Source organism: Apis cerana, linkage group LG9 (genome assembly GCF_029169275.1).
Source record: "Apis cerana isolate GH-2021 linkage group LG9, AcerK_1.0, whole genome shotgun sequence".
NCBI lineage: Eukaryota > Metazoa > Arthropoda > Insecta > Hymenoptera > Apidae > Apis > Apis cerana.
In genome coordinates, this window is record NC_083860.1 from 969,509 (window position 1) to 992,818 (window position 23,310).

General features: G+C 14.7%; 2 protein-coding genes across 13 annotated transcripts in view; one reads left to right on the forward strand and one right to left on the reverse strand.

The window, feature by feature from the left end:
• LOC108001954 (mitochondrial 2-oxodicarboxylate carrier-like) lies at nt 1-8,178 on the reverse strand. 3 transcript variants are annotated; one of them, XM_062079798.1, is made up of 7 exons: nt 8,042-8,178; nt 4,192-4,464; nt 3,939-4,045; nt 3,777-3,833; nt 1,710-2,009; nt 969-1,114; nt 1-688 (listed from the first exon to the last, which is right to left on the reverse strand). In XM_062079798.1, exons 2-7 carry the CDS (start codon nt 4,367-4,369, stop codon nt 568-570), a joined length of 909 nt encoding a protein of 302 aa, XP_061935782.1. In that variant the 5' UTR covers nt 4,370-4,464; nt 8,042-8,178; the 3' UTR covers nt 1-567. The 3 variants fall into 3 exon arrangements, with proteins under 3 accessions (XP_061935782.1, XP_061935783.1, XP_061935784.1); XM_062079799.1 differs by lacking the exon at nt 8,042-8,178 and adding an exon at nt 5,032-5,155; XM_062079800.1 differs by lacking the exon at nt 3,777-3,833.
• The window catches only part of LOC108001951 (ectonucleoside triphosphate diphosphohydrolase 5), a 26,161-nt gene continuing 11,028 nt past the window's right edge, over nt 8,178-23,310 (forward strand). For 3 of the 10 annotated variants that reach the window (XM_062079792.1, XM_062079788.1, XM_062079796.1), the window contains exons 1-4: nt 8,178-8,318; nt 10,584-10,723; nt 13,273-13,681; nt 15,867-16,040. In XM_062079792.1, coding sequence (XP_061935776.1) covers nt 8,298-8,318; nt 10,584-10,723; nt 13,273-13,681; nt 15,867-16,040 — 744 coding nt within the window. In that variant the 5' untranslated portion in view covers nt 8,178-8,297. Of the gene's footprint in view, nt 8,319-9,566; nt 9,696-10,583; nt 10,724-13,272; nt 13,682-15,866; nt 16,041-23,310 lie in introns of those variants that run through there. The other 7 variants (XM_062079790.1, XM_062079797.1, XM_062079793.1 and 4 more) reach the window with 6 other exon arrangements.

The following is a 23,310-nucleotide window of genomic DNA, read 5'->3' on the forward strand; positions in this document are numbered from 1 at the left end:
TCTTTGTATTAAGAAATACTTTATTTTCATATAACAAAAATTAATAGATGATATTAGATTAGGTAACAAACAAATAACAAAATAATTAAAAAATATTCTTGAAGTTTAATGTTTAACATTGAATTATTAATTTATGAAACAAATAAAAATTTATTTTACAAATAGATAAAATTAATAATGATATTAATGAAGATATTAATCTATCTATTCTTTTTTTATTATAATATATTTTAATTTTTTTTATATAAATATATTTTCAAATTTTTAATGGAAAATATAATTATTATAACTTTCTTATAAATAATATATATTTATATAAATTATATATATAAATTTGATGTAAAATCTAATAAATTTAATCTCTTGATATAATTCTTTATTTTATATTATTAGATTATTTATATATTTATATAACGAATTATTAATTATTAAACATTATTATTACTGTTAAATCTAAAGATAAATTCCAATTATAATATTATAAATAATAAAGAATTATTACTTGAACTATTTTAACAATGTTAGTAAAAAATGCACAATTCAGATTGTATTAATCTAGAATTTTACTTAGTTGCCAAACTCCATATTTAAATATATTTTCATTTTTTCATAAACTATAAGCATAATTGCACCACCTGGTCCTAATCGTAATATTTTTGGTAACAATCCTTTATACAAAGCTCTAAATCTAAAATAAAGATATTCACAAACTATAAATATTAAACTATAAATATTAAAAAGAATTTCATTATATAATTTATTGTATAATATTTATTTAACAATGAATAGTATAGATTAAAACAATGTTAAAAAAGAAATTGCAGTAATTATGAAATTTGAAAATATTAAAAATTAATAATTCAAAAAAAAACTATTATGTAATTAAATAATAATAAAAAAATAAATTCAACTAAAATAATTTTTTTTTCCTCTAAAATAAGTATAAAAATAAATTAATAATTTCTTACCCTTCTCTATGATAAACTAAATAAATAGTTTGCAAAGTACCCTTATACTGAATTTTTTCCTGTGGACCTTGGATACGACTTTTAGCAACATCAAATGGTATGTTCATACAGGATGCCACTGTTCCGGATATAAAACCTACAGTAAACTAAAAAGATACATTATATTTATTACATTAATAATATTTTTGATATGAATTATTATTAATTTATTATTTTACTTGTAATATATTATTATTATATTTACAATAAATATATATTTCTTATTATTAAATTAATTCTAAAAACAATCCAGTTATTTTCAAATTGAAATATTTTGCATCATATAAAGATATCTTTTTAATTCATTTTTCTGAAATTATCATTATTATATATTATAATTTATAATAATATAATAATATTTTATATAATATAATATATATTTTTATATAAAAATAATTATATGAAGAAATATATTCATATAAATGCAAAAAATTTCAAAAATTAATTAAATATAGAAAATTAAATGCATAATATTTCATTAATATAAAAAGCAAAATATTAAAATAATTAGATATTTATCTAAGATAATAAAAATTATCAAATTAATTTCACATAAAATATATTTTTGAATATTTAAAATTTTAAAACAAATTTAAAAAAAATTAAAAATTAACTGAAAGATAATTTTTGAAGATTCCCTATGCATATGTATTTTTTGTTTTTATAATTTCATAAATTGTATTATAATATATTAGAATATACCTTAAGAAATAATTCTGAAGTATATTCGTTTTTGTTATTTAACCAAGGAATGATGGAATTATAGATACCAAAATAGAAAGAATTAAAAATCGCATTTCTCATTATTGTAGCAGATAAACCTTTATTAAGACCATTTAGTCCAAAACCTTGTTTGCAAAGAATATGTCGAGTTACAGCAATAGTTGATGGACTATCACTAATGTGTTTACGATTAGATTGCATTTGCACCTTAATTACTTCAAATGGATTTATTAAGATTGCTTCTGTTACACCAGTTAAGAATCCAGCACAAAAAAATGTCTAAAATAAAATATCATATAATTAACATTTAGATATTTAATGAAATATTTACTATATTATATAATATCATATAATATCATATATATTATATAATACCATTTGAAAAATTTATATCAAATATATTGAAAATAATGCATTTTTAGAAAAAAATATTAAATACAAAATGACTATAAATTTTTTAGTTACAAGAAGGAAATATATCTATCTTATTTAGTTTTTATTTTTTGAGCATTTTCAAAATTATTTTAAAATTAATATTTTTTTTATGAAAATAAATTTTTATTTGCAGATTTTTATTTTATATTTAAAAAACATTTTTAATCAAACTTTATCTTATCAAAAAGATATTAAATAAAATAAAAAGTTTTTTCAATTTTTTGATAATTATTTTGATCTTAAAAGTAAGGTAAAATCAATAATAAATATACTTTTTAATGTGATTTTTTTACAACACAAAAAATTATATTTATAAAAATTTTGCACAATTTTCATAACATATTTCAAAGCGTTCTTCTTTTATGCTAAATAATTTGTTTAAATTCAATTTTTATTTAGAATTATTTTTTAATATTTTTTCATTTTTTTATTATTCTACTTCTTAAATTTGAAATATTCAATCATTGAAAACATAAACAATTTTAATTTGACTGAAAATTATACAACTAAAAACTACTGTAAGTTATAAAAATTTAATTTAAAAAAATTTTATAAAAAGTAAATAAAAAAGTTTTATTTGTATTGCTTAATTTTCTATTCTCTTCTTTGGAAATAGGAAAAAAATTGAAAAAAAGTTTTTATTTTAATTTTTATTTAAAATAAAATTTAATAAATATTAAATATAAGTTTTTTTTTTCTCTTAGAATAAAAAAAAAAATATAGGTTTTTGTGAAGAAAAGAAAAGCATAGAATTCTATTTTTATCCTAGAAATAAATTTTATTTTAAAAATAAAAATAAATAAATTAATTGTATTTTTGTTTTAATAATTGTAAAACTTTTGTATTTGACATTTTTCAGATATTATTTTCAGATATTGTTTATGAAATTTTTAAAATATTTAGATGAAACGTTTCCAAATGAATATTCTGTACATAATATTAAATTATTCAGTTATAAAATTAAATGAAATCAAATTAAAAATTTTATTATATTGAAGAATATAAATTACTTATAAATTTCTCTACTTATTTTAAAAATGATTTTATTTGTAAATATATTTAAATGACAATATAATTTGTGACAATTTAATTAAAATATGTTATAAATTATTATTTAAGTAATAAATAATTAATGAAAACAAAATATCAATGATTATATATATAAACAATATAATTAAAATTTTTTTAAATATTAAATTTAAAATTTAAAATAAAACTATAAGCAATTAAATTATTAATGAAATTTTTAATTCAATTGTATTAATTTTTATATTTTGACAATGAGTTGATTTCTAATATCATTTAAAATATAAAAAAAATTGTATGGGTTGATAATCTACTTATATTCGTACTCACTCAAATGATTCAATTTTTTTATTTTTATCTAATGAAATCAGAATTACAATTTATCTCAATTGGTTCATTTTGTATATAAGAGAATATAATTAAATAATTTAATTATTTTAAAAAAATTAATGTATTCTCTTATTTACATATTATAAAATTTCATATCATTTTTAACTAAAAATTATTATCAATAAAATGAAATATGTATTTTTTATTAGTAAAAACACATTTATAAAAATTGAAATGTTTTTTCTTTGTACATACCATTGTTTTTGATGTGTGATTATTAAAGAATTTCTTATACTGTTCAAAGGAGAAAAACTAAAAAAATAAAAAAAAAATAAGAAAAATAGATAATTTTTTTAATTAAATTTTATTTTAATTAACAATAAAAATAAAAAAATAAAAGTTCTTTAAATTACATACTTTTACAGCTCTTTTAGGAGTTTCCATAATAATTGGTGGTAATATACCTTTCCAAAATGCAGCAACTCCTTCATTTTTATACATTTTTTTCATACAATCTCTAATTCCTATAGAAATATTATATTAATATTAATAGAAATATAATTTAAAAAAGAAATTATAATAATAATTAATTACAATAAAATAATACATATTATAACAAAAACAAAAGTAATATTAAAATAAAAGTTTACACAAATTAATGATACAATGCCTGTATAATAAAGCACATCTTGTGATCCTGTCTTAATCTGCAGTTGAAAACGTGTTTTAATAAGATCCATAGGATGCATTATACAAGCTTCCACAAAACCTGCAGAACCACCTGCACCAATTTGAATAATAGCCTCCTTCAAAAGGCTTGGTTTATGTGTGATTTCTATATGAGCCATTTTACTTCAGTCTTTCTTAATAGATATTTAGTTAATTAATTTTCTTAGTTTTTTATAAAAGAAAATACATATTTTCTTCTAAATTTATATAATTCCTAGGATAAACATAAATTTTGAATTGATTACAAATTATGAATTTAAAATATTAATTTATTTATGCGTTTTTGATATATTTTAAATATTTTATTTTTTCATAAATTTATTTTACTTAATCATATCAATTAAAAAATTAGAAAATATATTTATATGAAATATTTTCCTTAATTAAAAATTAAAAAAATTAATAGAATATGTTTTATAAATATTTAAATTTGAATTAAATATCGTTTCTTATTTAAAATTATTTTTATTATCATTGTTATCAATTATTTTTCTCTATTTTATATATATATATATATATATATATATATATATATATATATATATATATATATATAATAATTTTAATATTATATTAATAAATAATTAAAATATTCAGATATTTATATATTCAATATATTTCTGAAAAGTTTAACAAAATCATTTATTAAAATGTTTTTTAAAAATTAATTTTTATTAAATAAAAGCGAATTAAACTGTATATTTAAAATAATTCATTGATATTTTTACACAAAGTAAAAAAAATATTTTTATAATATCAGCAAAAAAAATGAAATAATTACATTTTTTAATGCACAGTTTTACAATGAATATCAAAAAACATATTCAAAAAAACCATATACATTATAACTATGATTAGTCTTATGGTTATTTCATCGAATAATGTTACATAATTAATATTACATAATAATTATTTTACATAGTACATTACATAATACGTTACATAATAATTATTTTTAAATTCAATGTAAATTAAGCCAAGATTTCAAAGTTAAAATGATTTTCATAAATATCAAAATTTGTATTATTTTATAGTATAGCAATAAAATTAATGTTTAATATTTAATAAAAATTTTTTTATTTTATATAGAATATATTACATGTATAATACTTTAAATTTATATTTTTTAATATTATATCATATTTCATATTATATTATTAAATTATTTTTATCTGCACTTAAATTATACTAATATATATAAAATTATTTGATTCTTATAAGAATACATAATATAATATATATATATATATATATATATATATATATATATATATATATATATATATATATAAATTTATTAATATACAAATTAAAATTAGTATATTAATAAATCATTTAAATTAGTAATCATATATTTTAATTAAAATAATATAATTTCATTTATGTATACAATGATTTAATCAAATTAATGTAAAAAAATAATATTCTTTAATGGAATTCATTGGATTAATTTAATAGAAAATATACAAATTTGATTAGCATATGAAATATGTTAAATGAAAACTATTCATATAAATATTATATAAAGATAAGATTATTATAATAAATCAAATGAAATAGGAAAGTTAAAATTTTATTATATATAAATTATTTAATATATTTTATTTATAATTATTATTTAAATTTAATTATTTAATATATTACAGATTAAAAGTTTCAAATCACTTTTACTTTAGTTATAGTTACATCAAATTTTCTATTATTATTAAATAAAATATAAATATATAAATATAAATAGTTATATAAGCATAATTTAATCTGAATATTATGGATTATCTGATATAATGGATATTATAAAACACATTAGTAATTATAAACTTTTGATCGATGGTATGGATATATACTAAATATGATAATTAAAAATTTAATACATAATGAATTAAATCTACATTTTTAATTATTAGCAAAATTATAATTCTTTACATTAATTAATTTTACATTCTTTTTGTATAAATGTATAAATTAACAAAATCTTATAAAAAAAATTATTTAATAAATACAATTTAATAAATAAAATTATAAAAGTGTAATTTTCAAATAATATTTGAAATTTTTAAATACATTATAAATGTTTAAATAATTTTAAATAATAAATATTTAATAGTTATAAATTAGTTAAATGTCAATAACAATTTTAAATTAAAAAAAATTATTTATATATTCAGATATAGTATTATATGTGGTACAGAAACATCAATATTATACATACATGAATTATACAAATTTTTTAATTTAATTTTAATTTTTATATGAATATTTTAATTTTTTAAATAAATGAAATAAAACAATTTTTAAATATATTAAATTTTTGTTTAATTAAAGAAATTAAACTTGTGAAATACATTTTTATTTCATCTATATATATTTATATTGAAATATTTAAATATACATTATAATTTTTACAATAAAACATTTAATTTTATTATAAATGTTTTTCATTATTTTATTTTTTCTTATAATATAAAAATTAATATTTTTTTCAACATTCAAAGAACTAATAATAACTTTAATAATTCACCTCCATTTTATATTTTATATTTTTAATAAAATATTTATTTTCATTATCATTTGTAAATACATTTATATTTAAGTATTTAATACTTATATAATTTAACAATGTGTTGTTTAATAATTAAAAAATAACATGTTATTATAAAATTATTCTATAAAAATTTAAAAAATAATGTATTGTGTTTTTAAATATTTAAAAGTATATGAAATTTATTTTTATAGAGAAAAGAGATGTCCAGCATCAATTTACAATACTGATCAATGCTGATTTTCATTTCTCTTATTAGATATTAACATTTTCTTTTTTAATAATTAATGAATATAAATTGTTATTATATTATATTTAAAAAAAAATGTTAATTTAAAATAAGAGATCAATGTTGGTCAATATTAGATGATTCTTTTATATATAATCAAATAATATAACTAAAATTATGATTTTTCATTTCATGATTAATGAAAGAATAAAAATATTTGTATTTTTCTATTTATTTTAAATAGAAAAAAAAAAATTATTTTAAGTTTTTGAAAAAATAAAAAAAATAATAGTATTTGTATTTTTAAAAATATAATAAATATTTAATTTGATATCTCTTATACAATATATATATTTTAGTTATTTTTTTTTATTATGTCAATAAACAATAATTACATAAATTTGTTCTATATAAAATTCATATTTAATTCTTAAAAAATTTAAAAGAATTTTAATAAGTTTTAAAAAATTCTATTAGATTATTATATCAAATATGATCTAGATTACAAAAATTGATCATTTTCATTTATTAATATTTCTATCATATATTCTATAATATATGATAGAAATATAATATATAATATATTCTAATACTACATTTTCATTTATTTAATTTAATTTAACATTATCATAGAAACAAATATTATTTACAATCATTTTTATTACAATATTAAAACACTTCAAAAATCATTCTTTTCTAATTAATCAAAATTTTCTAATTAAAAATAATTAAAATTAATAATCTAATTAATCTGTTACTTAATGACAATATTATTATTTATTAAAAATATAATTTCTATTAATAAGTTAATTAATTATATTAATATACATTAAGTTAATTATATTAATATACATTAGCATAAATAAATCTCTTTTAATATACAATCATATCCATTGTGTCAAAGTCATCTAAACAAATAAATTTATAATTATATAATTCTTTTTATCAGTTGTCGAAAGTTATAAAAAGAAAGAAAAAGAGAAAAAGAGGAAGAGGAAAGAAAATAAAGAATTCTTTGTTCACCTTTGTGATATTTTGTCTCTTCAAAAATTATATTTGTAACCTTGAATTATTATCGCCGCCATTTTATTATTACTATGTAATAGCACTAAATAGTAATGATTGCAATGTCATTTCATAGTCGAGAGTTGAGTGCTGACAATTGGAGAGTTACGAAGCATTATTTTAGAGATAGTTTAATTTTTTAATTTTTTTCTTTTCATATTTTAATTTTTATTTTATTTATAAAATTCAATTCAATATTTAAAATTTAAATAAAATGAAGATTAGACATAGAAAGGTTTGTTTTCAATATTTTCTTTTTAGTAAATTTTCTATAGGGTATTTTAATGAAATTTCAGTTACATTATTATTTAAATAAATAAGAAAATTATTATAACCTAAAATTAAAATAACAAATATAATTTTTAAATGTGAATTTAAATTATTAATGTATTGAATTATTAATATGTAAAAATTAAAATATTATAAATAATAATATAAAGAAATAAATCAATATAATTTTTATTTAAATAAACAATTTTTTTTTATTAAAAATAGTTATTATTTTATATTAAAAATATTTATGAAATAATTAAAAAAATTGTCATTTAATAATCAATAATTTAATTATGTAAGTTTCAGAGTAAAAATTTCATGAATGGAAAAATATTTTATATTTTATAAATATTTCATTTAATTGCATTAATTTATTTTTTCTAAAAATTATTGATTAATTTTATTAAAAAATTATGATTTTAAAGTACAATTAATTTAAAAACTTTAAAAATTTAAATGAACATATTTTGTCATTAATTAACTATTATATTTTATTCTTTTTTATTATAGAATTTCATTATAGAATACATTTCGAATTTTTCAAATTTTTTTAGAATTTGTAATATGCAGTAAAATGATATATGCTTTTATATAATATTATATTTACTTATATGAAATAAAATTGCATATATTTTAATTATTTAGTATTTTATGAATTTAATTTAAATTTTGTTTTTTATATTTAACTTAGTTTTTATTTACTTAAATTTTTATTTATACATATAATATAAATTTTTGTTTATTTTTTTGTTTACTAAAAAATGAATATTTTTTAAAAATTTTAAATTTAAAATTCTAGTTGATTAAATAATGTACTTTTAAATTAACTTTTATTTATATTTTAAAAAATTTTATTAAATTCTATTTTGAAATAAATTTTAAAGTATTTTAAATTAATTATAATTTATGAAACTTGAAAAACTTATTAATATAATTAATTATTAGTTTTTATTTAGTAATTTAATATATTTATATGTGTTAAATATGTGATAAATTTCTTGCAAAATTTTTCGCAAGATATATTTTTACAATAGCAATATAGCTTTAAATTGCAAAGTACTAATTTAATTTAAATAATATGCATATATGTTTAAATGCTAAATAAATATTATGTGTATTTTTGGTATATATAAATATATAATTTTAAATATTAATTATTCATAAATTCTATCAAAATGTACATAAATGTAGACAAATTTTAAAAATTTTCTTTCAATGTGTTATATAGAGAAAACGATATTTTTATTTTTTTTGGTAATTTCTTTGTGTAAAGATTCCAAAATTACATTTGTTGCTTACATCAGCTGCTTGTATTACGTTTTAAATGCAATATACTCTAGTAAGTAAGAAATTCTTTTGTTGATTTAATTGTACATTGTATAGATAAATGTATGCGATTTTTATTAAATTTAAGGTTATATAATCATTTTCTGATTATTGTAAAAAATGTTTGATGTTAAAGATTTTAAATGTTTTTTTTATATTGTATATTATACTACAAAATATTTTGTTCGAAATAAATATATCTTTAAATGTTTTTAAAGTATTTAAAGCTTTTTTTTTTATTTTTTGAATATTTTGTTTTTTTTATTAATAATAAAAAATATAATTATAAGTATATTATAATTATAAATATAAGTATATTATAAGTATATTATAATATAAGTATATTATAATTATAATTATAATGAAATATATAATATAATTATAATAAGATATAAAATAAAGAAGAAATATATAAGTTAAAATAAATTATTTTTATAATAATATTATAAAATTTATGTTTAAAAACTTAAAGAAGATATAAATTATTATTTTTTTAAATAGTAAAATGTTTTCATAAATCAATTAAATATAAGTAATTTTTATTCAGTCAATAATTGATTTATTCACTTTTTAATATTTATTTCTAATTTTTTTTTTCTGGAAAACTATTAATTTTTATTACATTTCATGTTTTTTTATCAAAATATTTAACTATTTTTAGAACCAATAAAATTTATCAATTTTAAAATTAATTATGTTTTATGAAATTCATTTAATGTTTTTAAAAATTCTTACAAAATTTTATTATTAATTTATTTGTTATATTTTCATTGAAAAAATCAATAATATATATTAATTTATAAATAAATAAATATATTTGAAATATGAAATTCATAAAAAATAAAATTTATTTAGTTTCATTAATTATTTAATATGATATTAATATATTTTATATTTTCAGTTAAAAACAAAAGATGAAGATATTTCTGAAGCTGATCCCAAATTTCGAATTAAGAAGAGTTATCCAGGCAAAAGATACTTTGTTGTTGTTGTCTTATTGGGAATTCTCTTCTTAGGATATATAGCAATAGCGTATGATTTGTAATTTTTCATTAATTTATTTTTTTATTAATCAATATAAGCATGCAATAATATATTTTACTTTTCAGCTAAATTGTAAGAATAAAATCTATAAGTAATCCAAAAGAAAAAAATATTATAAAAAAATCTCTGAATATTATATTACAAAATTATAGGCAATATTATCTATATTGCAATACAGTATGAATGGATAACAGCTGATTCAATATTAATAAATATATAACATAATAAATATAATAAATATAATAAATATATAATAATATAATAAATATAATAAATATTATATAATATAATAAATATAATATAATAATATAATAAATATATAATATATAATAAATATATAACATAAAAAATTTGTATATTTACATATACAAATAAACTAAAATATTAAGTATATATATGTATAGACATAATATACATATATATAGATATGATGAATATATAATATACAATAATATATAGTATGTTTTTTTAATTGTGAGAATTGTTTAAAATTCTTAATTTTAAAATTTAAAATTTCAATAATTTCACACTGTATTTGAAGTTTTGTATTTTTTAAAACTATATGTTTTTTATATATTCAAGCTGTTTTAATTTTTGTTAATAATTTTTTTTATTATGCTTTTAATAATAAATTTCATGAGAAAAATAGATAATAAAAATTAAAAATAATATAAATTGCATAATATAAACTATTATTTTTTAAAATGTAAAACGATTCTTTTATAAATTACATTATAATTTGTATTCTATAAAACAAAAATATATAGTATTTTGTATATTTGTATTTTGTTTTATTAAATAATTAAGAAATTAATTTTAAAATATTTTTATTTATATTATTAAATATTTTTATATTATTATTTGTTTTTACAATAATAATTTTTAAATAATTTTTAATCATTTAATAATTTAATGTATAATAACTTTAAATTATTATTAAAATCTCTATTTTTAATGTTTTTTTTCATTAATTAAAAAATAAATTTTATTAATTTAATAATTTCATTAATTTAAAAACAAATATTTTATTTTGTCAAAATTAAATGCAATTTTTATAAATTTTTATAATCATTTTTTTATTATTATCTAATTTTCGTAAATAATTGCATATAATTTCATCCTAATTGCGTAAAATTTCATCTTAAAATAAATGTTATTTTATATATTTTATTTTATAATAATAGAAATTACATAAAAATATTATATAAAATATATATATAAATTTAGAAAAAATTTTTCATACAAAAATTTTATGGAAATAAGTTTATGTTAAGGATATAATTTCATAAAATAAGATAAAAAAAAATATGAAAAAAAATTTTTTTTTAACAAATAAAATAAATTTGTAAGTTTTTTTATTTATCTATATAAAAAATCTATATAATTTTAACATTTTAAAACAATACTATAAATATTGTTTTAAAATTTATTATTTATAATATAATCATTTATTATAATTTATTATATAAATAATACATGTACACATTTCATTAGAAGATTAAGTAATTATAGATAAAAGTGCTTCAATAAGTACATAAACAAAAATATTTTTCTTATCATTGCTATACTAATAAAATTGTGTGCGTGCGTGCATGTGCCTGTCTGTGTACATTATATATATAAAATTGTTCTATAATTATTCATTTATTATTATTGTGTTATTTTTTATAAGTTATACTTATATTATCATATAAGTTTTTAAGTGTTAAATATTTAATTTATTTTATTTTTTTTATCCTAAAACTTTCTACTGAAAATTTTTGCTTTCTATTAACTTTTTTTTTTAAAAAATTGTGTAAAAATCAATTATTAAAATTTTGAATTAGAATTCAAGTGTAACAAATAAAATTTAAAACAATTATTAATTACATTTTGTTACATTATATAAAAAAGAATTCAATAAACTATATATATAAAAAGGAATATAATACATTTTAGAATTACTGAAATATTTTTTTTAATAAAAATATACTTAATTTTGTTTTATTCTTTTGTTTTTTAACATCTATTAGCAAACAATTTATCATATCAATTGTTATCATATCAAATCTTTATGAAATTTCAAAAGTTTTAATAAAAATCTGTTTAATATATGCATAATTTTGAATTGTTACTTATATAACTTATATACCTTATATAATTATATAGATTATTCTATAAGTAAAGTTTTAAGTTTCAACAATTATTATTATTAATTACAATAGTTTCAAATATCACAGAAAATGAAGTATTTACTTTACTTTTATAGTTTATCATTTTAGAATATTTTTTATACATATTTTCAGATGTATTATATATTTGATATATTATATTATAAAAATTCTTAATTTACAATATTAAATAAATATAATAAATATATTATTATATATATTATATATATGTATTAAATATGTATTGTATAATATTTTTAATAATTGTAATAATAAGTATATATTGTAACATTTAAAATATTAAAATTAAAATAAATAATTTCAAATAATAATTATATATTAATTAATTAAATATATTTTTAAATAATAATTTTCATATAATTTATTTTGTTACAGATATGATTTGAAGCCAATACATTTTGGTAGCAAGGCAATCGATACATTGGCTTTTTCCTTCAATCTACAAAAACCATTTTATGTTGTAGTAATTGATGCAGGTTCTACCGGTAGTCGTGCTTTAGCTTTTAGTTTTCATGAATCAATCCTTGATAATAATTTGGTTTTGGATGATGAACTTTATACAGAAACAAAACCAGGTGTTAGTGCTTATGCTGAAAGACCTAAAGAAGCAGCAAAGTCTTTGACTATATTGTTAGATAGAGTCAAAGAAGTTGTTCCACAATCAGAATGGCAACATACACCTCTCAGTATGAAAGCTACTGCTGGTTTGAGACTTCTTCCTGGACACAAAGCTCAAGAAATACTTCAAGAGTGTCGAAAAATGTTTGAAGAAAGTGGTTTCCAGGTATATCCTTATAATATTAAATCTAATAATATATGATTGGTATTCTAAAGTTTGAACTTATATTTTCTATATTTTGTTTTATATTTAAATAACTGCTTCAATTTAAATTTATTAAAGATTTCAGCATGTCTTTGTTTGCATTAATATTATTGATATTGTTTTTTTCTTAAATTTATAAAACATAAATTAATATAAATTAATATATTATATAATTTCTATATTTGACATTATATAATTCATATATAAGTATATAATATATATTACATAATATATATTATATTACATGAATATTAGATTTATATAAATTAAAATTTCATTTTTAATGAAAGAATAAGTCTTAAAGATTTCAATAATTTTTTAAATTTATTTTATTTTACTGTAATTATTAATATTTATAATTTATATATATATATAAATATATATATTATATATATATATATATATATATATATATATATATATATTATTATATAACACTATATATATATATAACATTATATTATATTATGTTATATAATTTTTTATAATTAAATATGATTAGATTTAAGATAAATTTCAAGATTTTAATTAAATTTTCATTAAATTTAATAAATTAATTTAATAAAATAAATATAAAATAAAATAAATAATTTAATATAAAATTTAATTAAATTTTCATTTTTCTTTTATTACATTTTAGATTATTTTATATTACAGAAATTTTATATTATTTTATTATTTTATTGAATATAATTTTTCAGAAATTATTAAATTATTGAAAGAAAGAAAGAAGTTATTTAATATGCTAATTTAAAATTGCTATTCATTTTTAAGTCAGAGTTACATATTTCTTTAAAATTCTTATATTTTCATTTTATTATAGTTTCTTTGTTTTAAATATAATTTCTTTGTTTCTCAGTGATAAAATATTCTTTTTATTCTCTTCAGTAGGATTGCACACATATTTCTTCATGAGGATGAACTAGATGGTGTATGTAATAGATCAGTATATTGCATGTACTTCATATTAGAGAAATTAGTTATTTCATTTGTATAAAGCTTAAAATAGTATGCGTATAATATAACATATAATATATATACTATATTATATGCATACTATTATGTATATATATAATATATAATATTATAATATAATAGAAATATAATGATATTATAATAATTTTTATTAAATATTAAATGTGTAAAGAATATTATATATATAATATTATAATATTATAATATTATAATATTCCTTATATATTTAAAAAAAATTTTTTTATGTAATATTTTTGATGTAATAATTTCGAAAAAATATATTTCAAATAAAATTTATAATTATTTTGAAACAGCTACAAATTATTATTTAAAATTTTAAAAAAAATATTTTTTTTACAAAAAATCAAATTTATTTTAACTTTTTTTAAATAATATAATATTATGATCTTCAGATAATATATAATATATAATATAATATTATTCATTTCATAAATCTTAAATTCATTGATTCATGATAGTATATGAATATTGATTTAGTATATAAATAATATATGAATAATATACAATGAATAGTACATGAAAATTGATTTAATAAAACATTGTAACAGATAATTTTGAATAATGTTTAAAAAATTACAGTACATATAAACAAATATTAGTATAAATATTTGATTTAATACTCTATTAAATCAAATTGTACTCTATTAAATAAAATTTTACATTTAAAATGTAAAGATTATCTAAAGATCATATTATCATTATTATTTTGATCATCAGCTATGAAATCAAAAATATATTTTAATTTTCAAAGTGATTTTGATTTTTTTATATAAAGAAGCATTTTTTTTTAAGATTTTAAGAATTGTAATTTATAATTAATTTAAAATAGATCAAATTTTTTATTTTTTTCTTACATTATCAAAAATGTTTCAAAATTATGCACTATTTCAGATTGTGTATATATATATATATATATAATATTTTTATATAAGCATTTCATTATTAAAATTTAAAAATTTAAATGTAAGATAAAAAAATGCTTTTTTTGCTATTTATAAATAGATATTACACGCGCGCGCGCGCGTACACACACACACACACACACACACACACACACACACACACACACACACACACACACACACACCGCGACACGCGCCACACGCACGCATACACACACACACATATATATATATTATATATATTCTAGATATCTAAAAATTCAATTTCTATAATGGATGGGACAGATGAAGGTATATTCTCTTGGTTCACTGTAAATTTTCTACTGGAACGTTTTAATACACATAGTCCTGGTAATACAGTTGCTGCATTAGATCTCGGTGGAGGTTCAACACAAGTGACTTTTTCACCTAATGCTATGCAGGTATAGTTAAATAAATAATATTAAAAATTTTAATATAATTTTAATATTCATATTTTAAAATTAAATTAATATTATAATAGTAAATTAATTTAACATTAATTAATTAAATTAATATTAATTAAATTAATTTAAAATAAAAATATAATAATAATAATGTTGATACTATTTAAATAGAAACATAAAATATTCTTAATTATAATCAAGTAATTAATAAAATAAAATAATTTAATAAAATAAAATAAAATAAATTAATTTAATAAAATAAAATAAAAAATAAATTTGTTAGCTGACAAGAAAAAAAATTAATATATGTAATAATAGAAAATGATGAATTTTTATTATGTTTAATAGGAAATAAATTTTTTTAAGAATCTTGTTAAAATAAAATATTAATATTCTTATTTAAATAATAAATAATAGAATTATTGAAATTATATATTTCTCTAGTATATTTTAATATTATTCAAAAAATTGAAAGAGATAAAAAAAACAATAAGTTCTTGTGTATTGTATTTTATAATCCAATTTTAATTGAAATCATTTGAAAAGATATTCTAAAAAAAAGATATCTAGAAAAAGATTTGCTAAAATGAAATGTTGCTAAATTGAACATTCACAACTAGTTTTAGGAAAGTATATCAGAACAATTATTGAAATATTGTTAAAAATATTATTTATTTAAATATCATTAGCAAATAAAATGAGAGTATATGGAATTATAAGAGCCAATTGTAACTCTAAATAATTGCCATTAAAAAAATGAAAAAAAATATAATGCAATATTTTTTTAAAAAAATAGAATTCTCTTGTTAGAAATACATTAAAAAAATAAAAATAAGTATTTTATATATATATTTAAAATTTCATGCAAGTTTTATAGCATATTAATTTATAGCATAATGGATTATATATATATAAAATACAGCAATTTTCTTTAGAATATTAAGGGAATTGAAATATAAAGTTTTTTCATTTTTTAAATATAACTCTAATAAATGAGGTTAAATAGAAAATTTTATGTGGTTCAATATTTATCTTCTTATCCTGTTATAAAAAAAGTTGTATTTAAAACAGGAAGAAATAGTAAAACTTTGGATTTTATCTGATTAAAAAGAATTATCAATAAAAAATAATGTTCCATGTCTAATCTATTATTCATTTTATGTATATAAGAATATATAAAAAAATAAATGTAAAGAGTATTATAGTATGATTTTATTTCTAAATCAAGAAGATCTGTAAATAAAAGTGCAAAAATGATCTTGAACATGAAATTCAAAAACAATTTTTTTTTTGTACCATATTTTTTTTATCGCAAGAATAAAAAGTTTCAAAAGAATCAGGATTTGCAATTCAATCACTCTTTTGGAAAAAAAAAATTAAATTTTCATTAGTTTTCGAATTCATTTTGTATTTAATAATATATTCTTATTATTTATTTAAAATCTTATAATCATTTATAATTCTTTATAGTCAATCAAGAAAAGTCTTATCATTTATAAATATAATCATTTATAATTCTTTATAGTCAATCAAGAAAAATAGCAGCATGTAGATACTACATATTCTATATTTAATATAATTATTGGAAAAAATCCAAAGTACTATCTACACGATAATATTAATAGGCCATGACATTTCGTTCTTTTTTTTGTACTCCTAAACAATGAAGCGAAAATGCATCAAAGAAAAGAAAAATTAGATATATTTAAAAAGAGACATTGGTTGTGATTGGAGTATCTCTAATAAATACGTTTCGCAAACATTTTTGCTATTTTATTTTCGTGTTCAATCATCTTTATTTTTGATTCATAATCGCTATGAATAAAAAAGAAATTTTATCTTGAATTTCATTAATTTTGCGACAAATTTTTTTTTAACAAATCTTTATCAATCCAATTGTATATAAATATAGAAATACACTATATTAATCATAATAATATATACTTATTTTTTATATATTCTGTATATATAAATTCATTTAAATCAGAATTTTCGGATAATATAAATATTTAAAATAATATTTCCAATATTTTCGCGAACTATTAAAAATTTAATTATTCGCATAAATTTTTTTAAAAATATATTTGTATTTGTATTGTATTCTTTAATTTATCAAGAAATTTCATGGCAATAAAATATTTTTAATGACTTGAATTAATATTCAAACATTGCGATTTGCGAGAAATTATTATTCTATGTATATATATATATATATATATACATATATATATATATATACATACATATATACATATATACACACACATATATATATATATACACATTTTTATTGTAATTAAATTAATCGATTGTAATTTATTGTAATTAATGTAACTAAAATAATCGATATTATAATTTAATAAATCGATTTCTTTTTAATATATTCTTGATTTGAATATATATATTCATAATTATTATATAAATATTATTATATAAATATTCATAATTATATATTCTATATAATTATGTAGAATATATAATATTCTTATTCTTTTTAATATATAATATATTTAATATATATTTTAATATATTAAACTATTCGTAATTACTGGAAACATTAAGTGAAGTGGAATACACATAAATATTATTTATTTAATGCACATGATTTTTATATAATAAGTATTAAATAAAATAATGGCAAAATTTAATATTGAAAAAATATTCGGATACTTAAAAAATTTATATTAATTTAAATAATATTATTTAATTTTTATATAAATTTATATAAATAATTATATATTTAATTATTATCTAATAATTTTTATAACTTTTATATAAAATTGCTTTTAAAATAAATTTAAAAAACTTTGTTCGAATAATTTTTTGATTTCATTATTATTTCATTTACCGTCTATCACTATTATGCAAAAAAACTATATTAAATAAATAAAATTTATATTTCCGTTAAACATAACGCGTACTTTAATATATTAGAAAATAATTAATTCAATTAAAGGAACAAATATTAATAAAGCATTAATCTTGTAAATTATGATATCTAAATATTATGATATTAATTTAAATTCATTGCAAGTTAAAAATTAATAAGAAGATCATAAAAAATAACAAGAAAATGTTTCGTTTAATTAAATATGATTAAATATCTTAAAAGGGATTAAAATGATCAAAAAAATGTTTTAATAAAAGTCGTTTGGTATAAAGAGATAATGTATTATACAATTTTTTTTATTTGGCTGAATAATGAAAAGATTTAAATTTTTTTAAGGATATAATTTTTTTAATGGACATAATTTTAAATGCACTAATCGATTTATCTAAGTATTTTTTATAAAATATTTAATAATTTTATAATTTTTTTTTATAAAATTAATCGAAAAATTTATATTAATTTAAAAAAATTATATGAATTAAATAATAAAAAATATATAAAAATATATAAAATTATATAATATATATTAAATATTAATTACATTAATTTAGAAAATATTTCAATTTCAATTGTGATTCAGTACTAAAAACTAGAAAGATGTTTATAATTATCTTTAATATGATAATTTTACTGAAAATGATAAAAGAACAAATTCATAATTTTTTTAGATTTTCGATTTATGGTTATAATAAATCTAAAAATTTGTATATCTTATATATAATATTTGTTTTATTATTATTAATTTTGATAAAACTTTATGCTTGTATATAACTTTCCTAGATCTAGAAAAGATATGTTTTAAATTTTTATTATAGACTCGGGTAAAAAAATAAAAATCATAATTTTAATAATTTTTTCATAATTTTAACCAATTCTAAAAAGCAAATTCTAAAAAAATTTTTTTATATATTATTATTATATATATTATTTATATATTATCTAATAGATTAATCATTTTAACATCCCGAAAAAATTTAAGTCGTATAGTCCAATTTTAAGAATGGTATTTTGTTTTTTAAATGATATATTGATATTTTTCCTTTCACTATACATGTGTATATATATAAAAAATTAATATTTGTGAGATATCTATTAGAACTTTGTTTTTTAGAAATCAAAACAAATATAAAAATTGATATAAAATAAATGTTGATTCAAGTATAAATTAAAATATATATTTATTAAATTATATATAATTAAAATTTGTTAAAGTTTATTAAAGTAAATCAGAGATAGAGATAAAGTCAAACGAAAAAAGCTATTCTATTTTCATATTTATTTAATACATTAAAAGTTCAATTGCTTATAATCTAACAAAAAAATCTTAATCTTATTTTTATATTTTTATATTTGTTTTCATTTTTATAAAATCGATGGTGTCTTATACAGAATATATTAACTATTTTATATATAGTGAGGCTAAAAAATATATATAAATAAGATAATTCTTATGAAATAAACACATCTTATCAATTTTAATGATTGAAAGATGTTGTCAAAATATGTTTATTATCTTTAACAATCATTAATGGAACTATTCTGAAAAATTTATTTAAATTTAATTTTAATGAGTATAAAATTTTTTATTTATTTTTAAATATTTTGATAACATATTTGAGAAAAATATATTTAATATCATAAAATTATTATAAATTATATGTTTAAATATTATTCAATATTGATTTATCTATTTTTTTCGGGATAATTATCAAGAAGTAGGATTAATAATCAGTAAACCAAACTTAATTTCAATATATAAAAATTTAATTAGTTTTTTAAATTTAATTTAATTAATCTTATTTTAAAATATATATGGAAAATAATAAATTAATAATTGCATTATATTACAGTCTTACATACGATGCATTTCTTGTTTGTTTCTTTGTTACGTATGCAGACTATCTACATATATTTTAACTTATGTTCTTCAAAATGATAGTATATTCTATGATTTTTATATTATTTTTCTTAAAGTTAATGTAATTTATTTTTTTAACAAACAAATTCTACATACATATAAAATATCTTTTTTTTAATAATATAGAGAAAAATCATTTAATATTTAATATTTTTTTTAAATTTTATTCATTTATGTGGAAAATGTATGACATGATAACGTATATATGAAAAAATAGATTATAATGAATTTTTTTTTTATTTGAAAAGATTTTTCATATATTTTTGTTTGTTAAATGTGAACCTAACTGTAAAAATTATCTATTATTTTTAGTTTATAACAGATAAATAGATATAAAATATTATATTTTTATTATATTTATTATATTTAAAATAGTAAATATAAAAAATAATTTTTTTTTTAATATTTTTGTTAACTTTAACATATAGTATATATTATTCTTTTCTTGTAAAGTTAAATTTATAATCAGAATTTTTTTTTACTAAAATATCATTTTGATGTTATTTCATTTTTAACATTTATATAAATAAATGTTATAAAAAGCTTTATTATTAAAAAGTATTATTGTCTTAATGTTTGAAAAATCAAGTTACACATTTCATTTTATTAATCTTTCCTTTGAAAAAGATAATTTTTATATATTCTCTTATTTTCTCTTATTTTATCTTTAATAAATCGTTAATAATTTAAAAATAAAAGAACAACATAGAAATCAATGCAAGTCATAAAGAGATGTTTTTTATATTATTTGACTTGCATAATTTTTTATTTATATTGTTTTTATTAATGAATAGCAAATCATAAGAAATATATGTTTTTATGTCATTTGACTTGTATTATTTTCTATTTACGTTGTTTTTAATGAATAGCAAATTATAAAAAATATATGTCTTTATGTCATTTGACTTGCATTATTTTTCATTTATGTCATTTTTATTAATTATGAATATTAACAATCGATCAACATTTTTTAAATATTATCGTATCTATCTATCAAATTATATTATATAAAACTATAATTATATATTTTTATATATTTATATATTTTTATATTTTTGTATTTATATATTTAACTATACATATATCTATATATAGGATGATATGATGGTATAACAGTCGCCATAATTTTTTATGAATTTTTGATAATCTTTTAAGAAAATATATTAAACAAAAATTAATTTATTTTTAATGTTAATGTAAATCAAATATTTTTTCAATAAAAAAAAATCATATTGAATTTTTATATAACACTTTATATTTTTGATTTCATATTAACTAATGTTTTATTATTATTAGACGAATCTTTTATATTATATTCTTGAAATAATTTTTAATTTAAAAATGTGAAAAATGTGAAAAATATAAAAATGTAAAAATATGTCAAATGATCCAATTAGTAATTATATAACATTAACAAATGATAATGTCTGAATTAGATTTCTTTCCGTGAATTCATTTACAATCAATAGTTGAATCAATTTAAAACATTGAATATTTAAAACAATAATAAAGTATTACGTGAAAAATTCATCATTTATATTTATTATTTATATTTATTATATTTTTAATATTTATTATATAGGATATGAATAGTAATTTATTCCATTGATTAGAATTATGTTTACAAGAAAATAGATTAAAATTTGAATAATTATTGTTACATAACATACATAAACATATAGACAGATTTTAGATAAAGTTGTATACTTATTCGATTCAAAACTTAAAATATTTAAAATAAATAATATATATTTAAAACAATAAATTTGTATTATGTGTTGAAAAGTTTATTATAATAATTATAAATAGTTATTTTATCGATTAGAGTTGCGTTTATAGAAAAATTAAATACATTAAAATAATTATTTGAATAATTATTGTAATTGAATACATAAACAGTTTTAAACAATAAGGTCTATACTATACTGTATAATATTAAATTAATTTTATTTATTCTATTTAATTATATTACTTAGCTATATTCTCTATGTCTTTTATGGAAATCAGATCAAATCTTAGAAGCATTTCTTATCTATGAAAAAATGTTCACAAACATATTTTCGGAAATATATAGACTATATAATAAATAATATAATAATAAATATAAGTTTATAAACTGTTCACAATAATTGAATTGTTAACATTCTTTTTCGAAAACATTATTTTGATTTTGAAAAAAATATTTGAGGAATAATTTTAATTAAATAGTTAAATAAAATTATTAATTATTATTAATTATTAAAAAAATATTAAAAAAATATTTTTAAAAAATATTAAAAAAATTCTTTTAATAGATATTTATCTATAGATATATTTTCTGAAAAATTTAACGATTGATATTCCAATAAATTAAAGCTAACAATAATTAAAAATATTATGTTGTTTAAAAATATTGAAAATATTACAAGAAAAAAACAAGAATTTTTTACTATATCTAACAATAAACAAAGTGAGTAAAT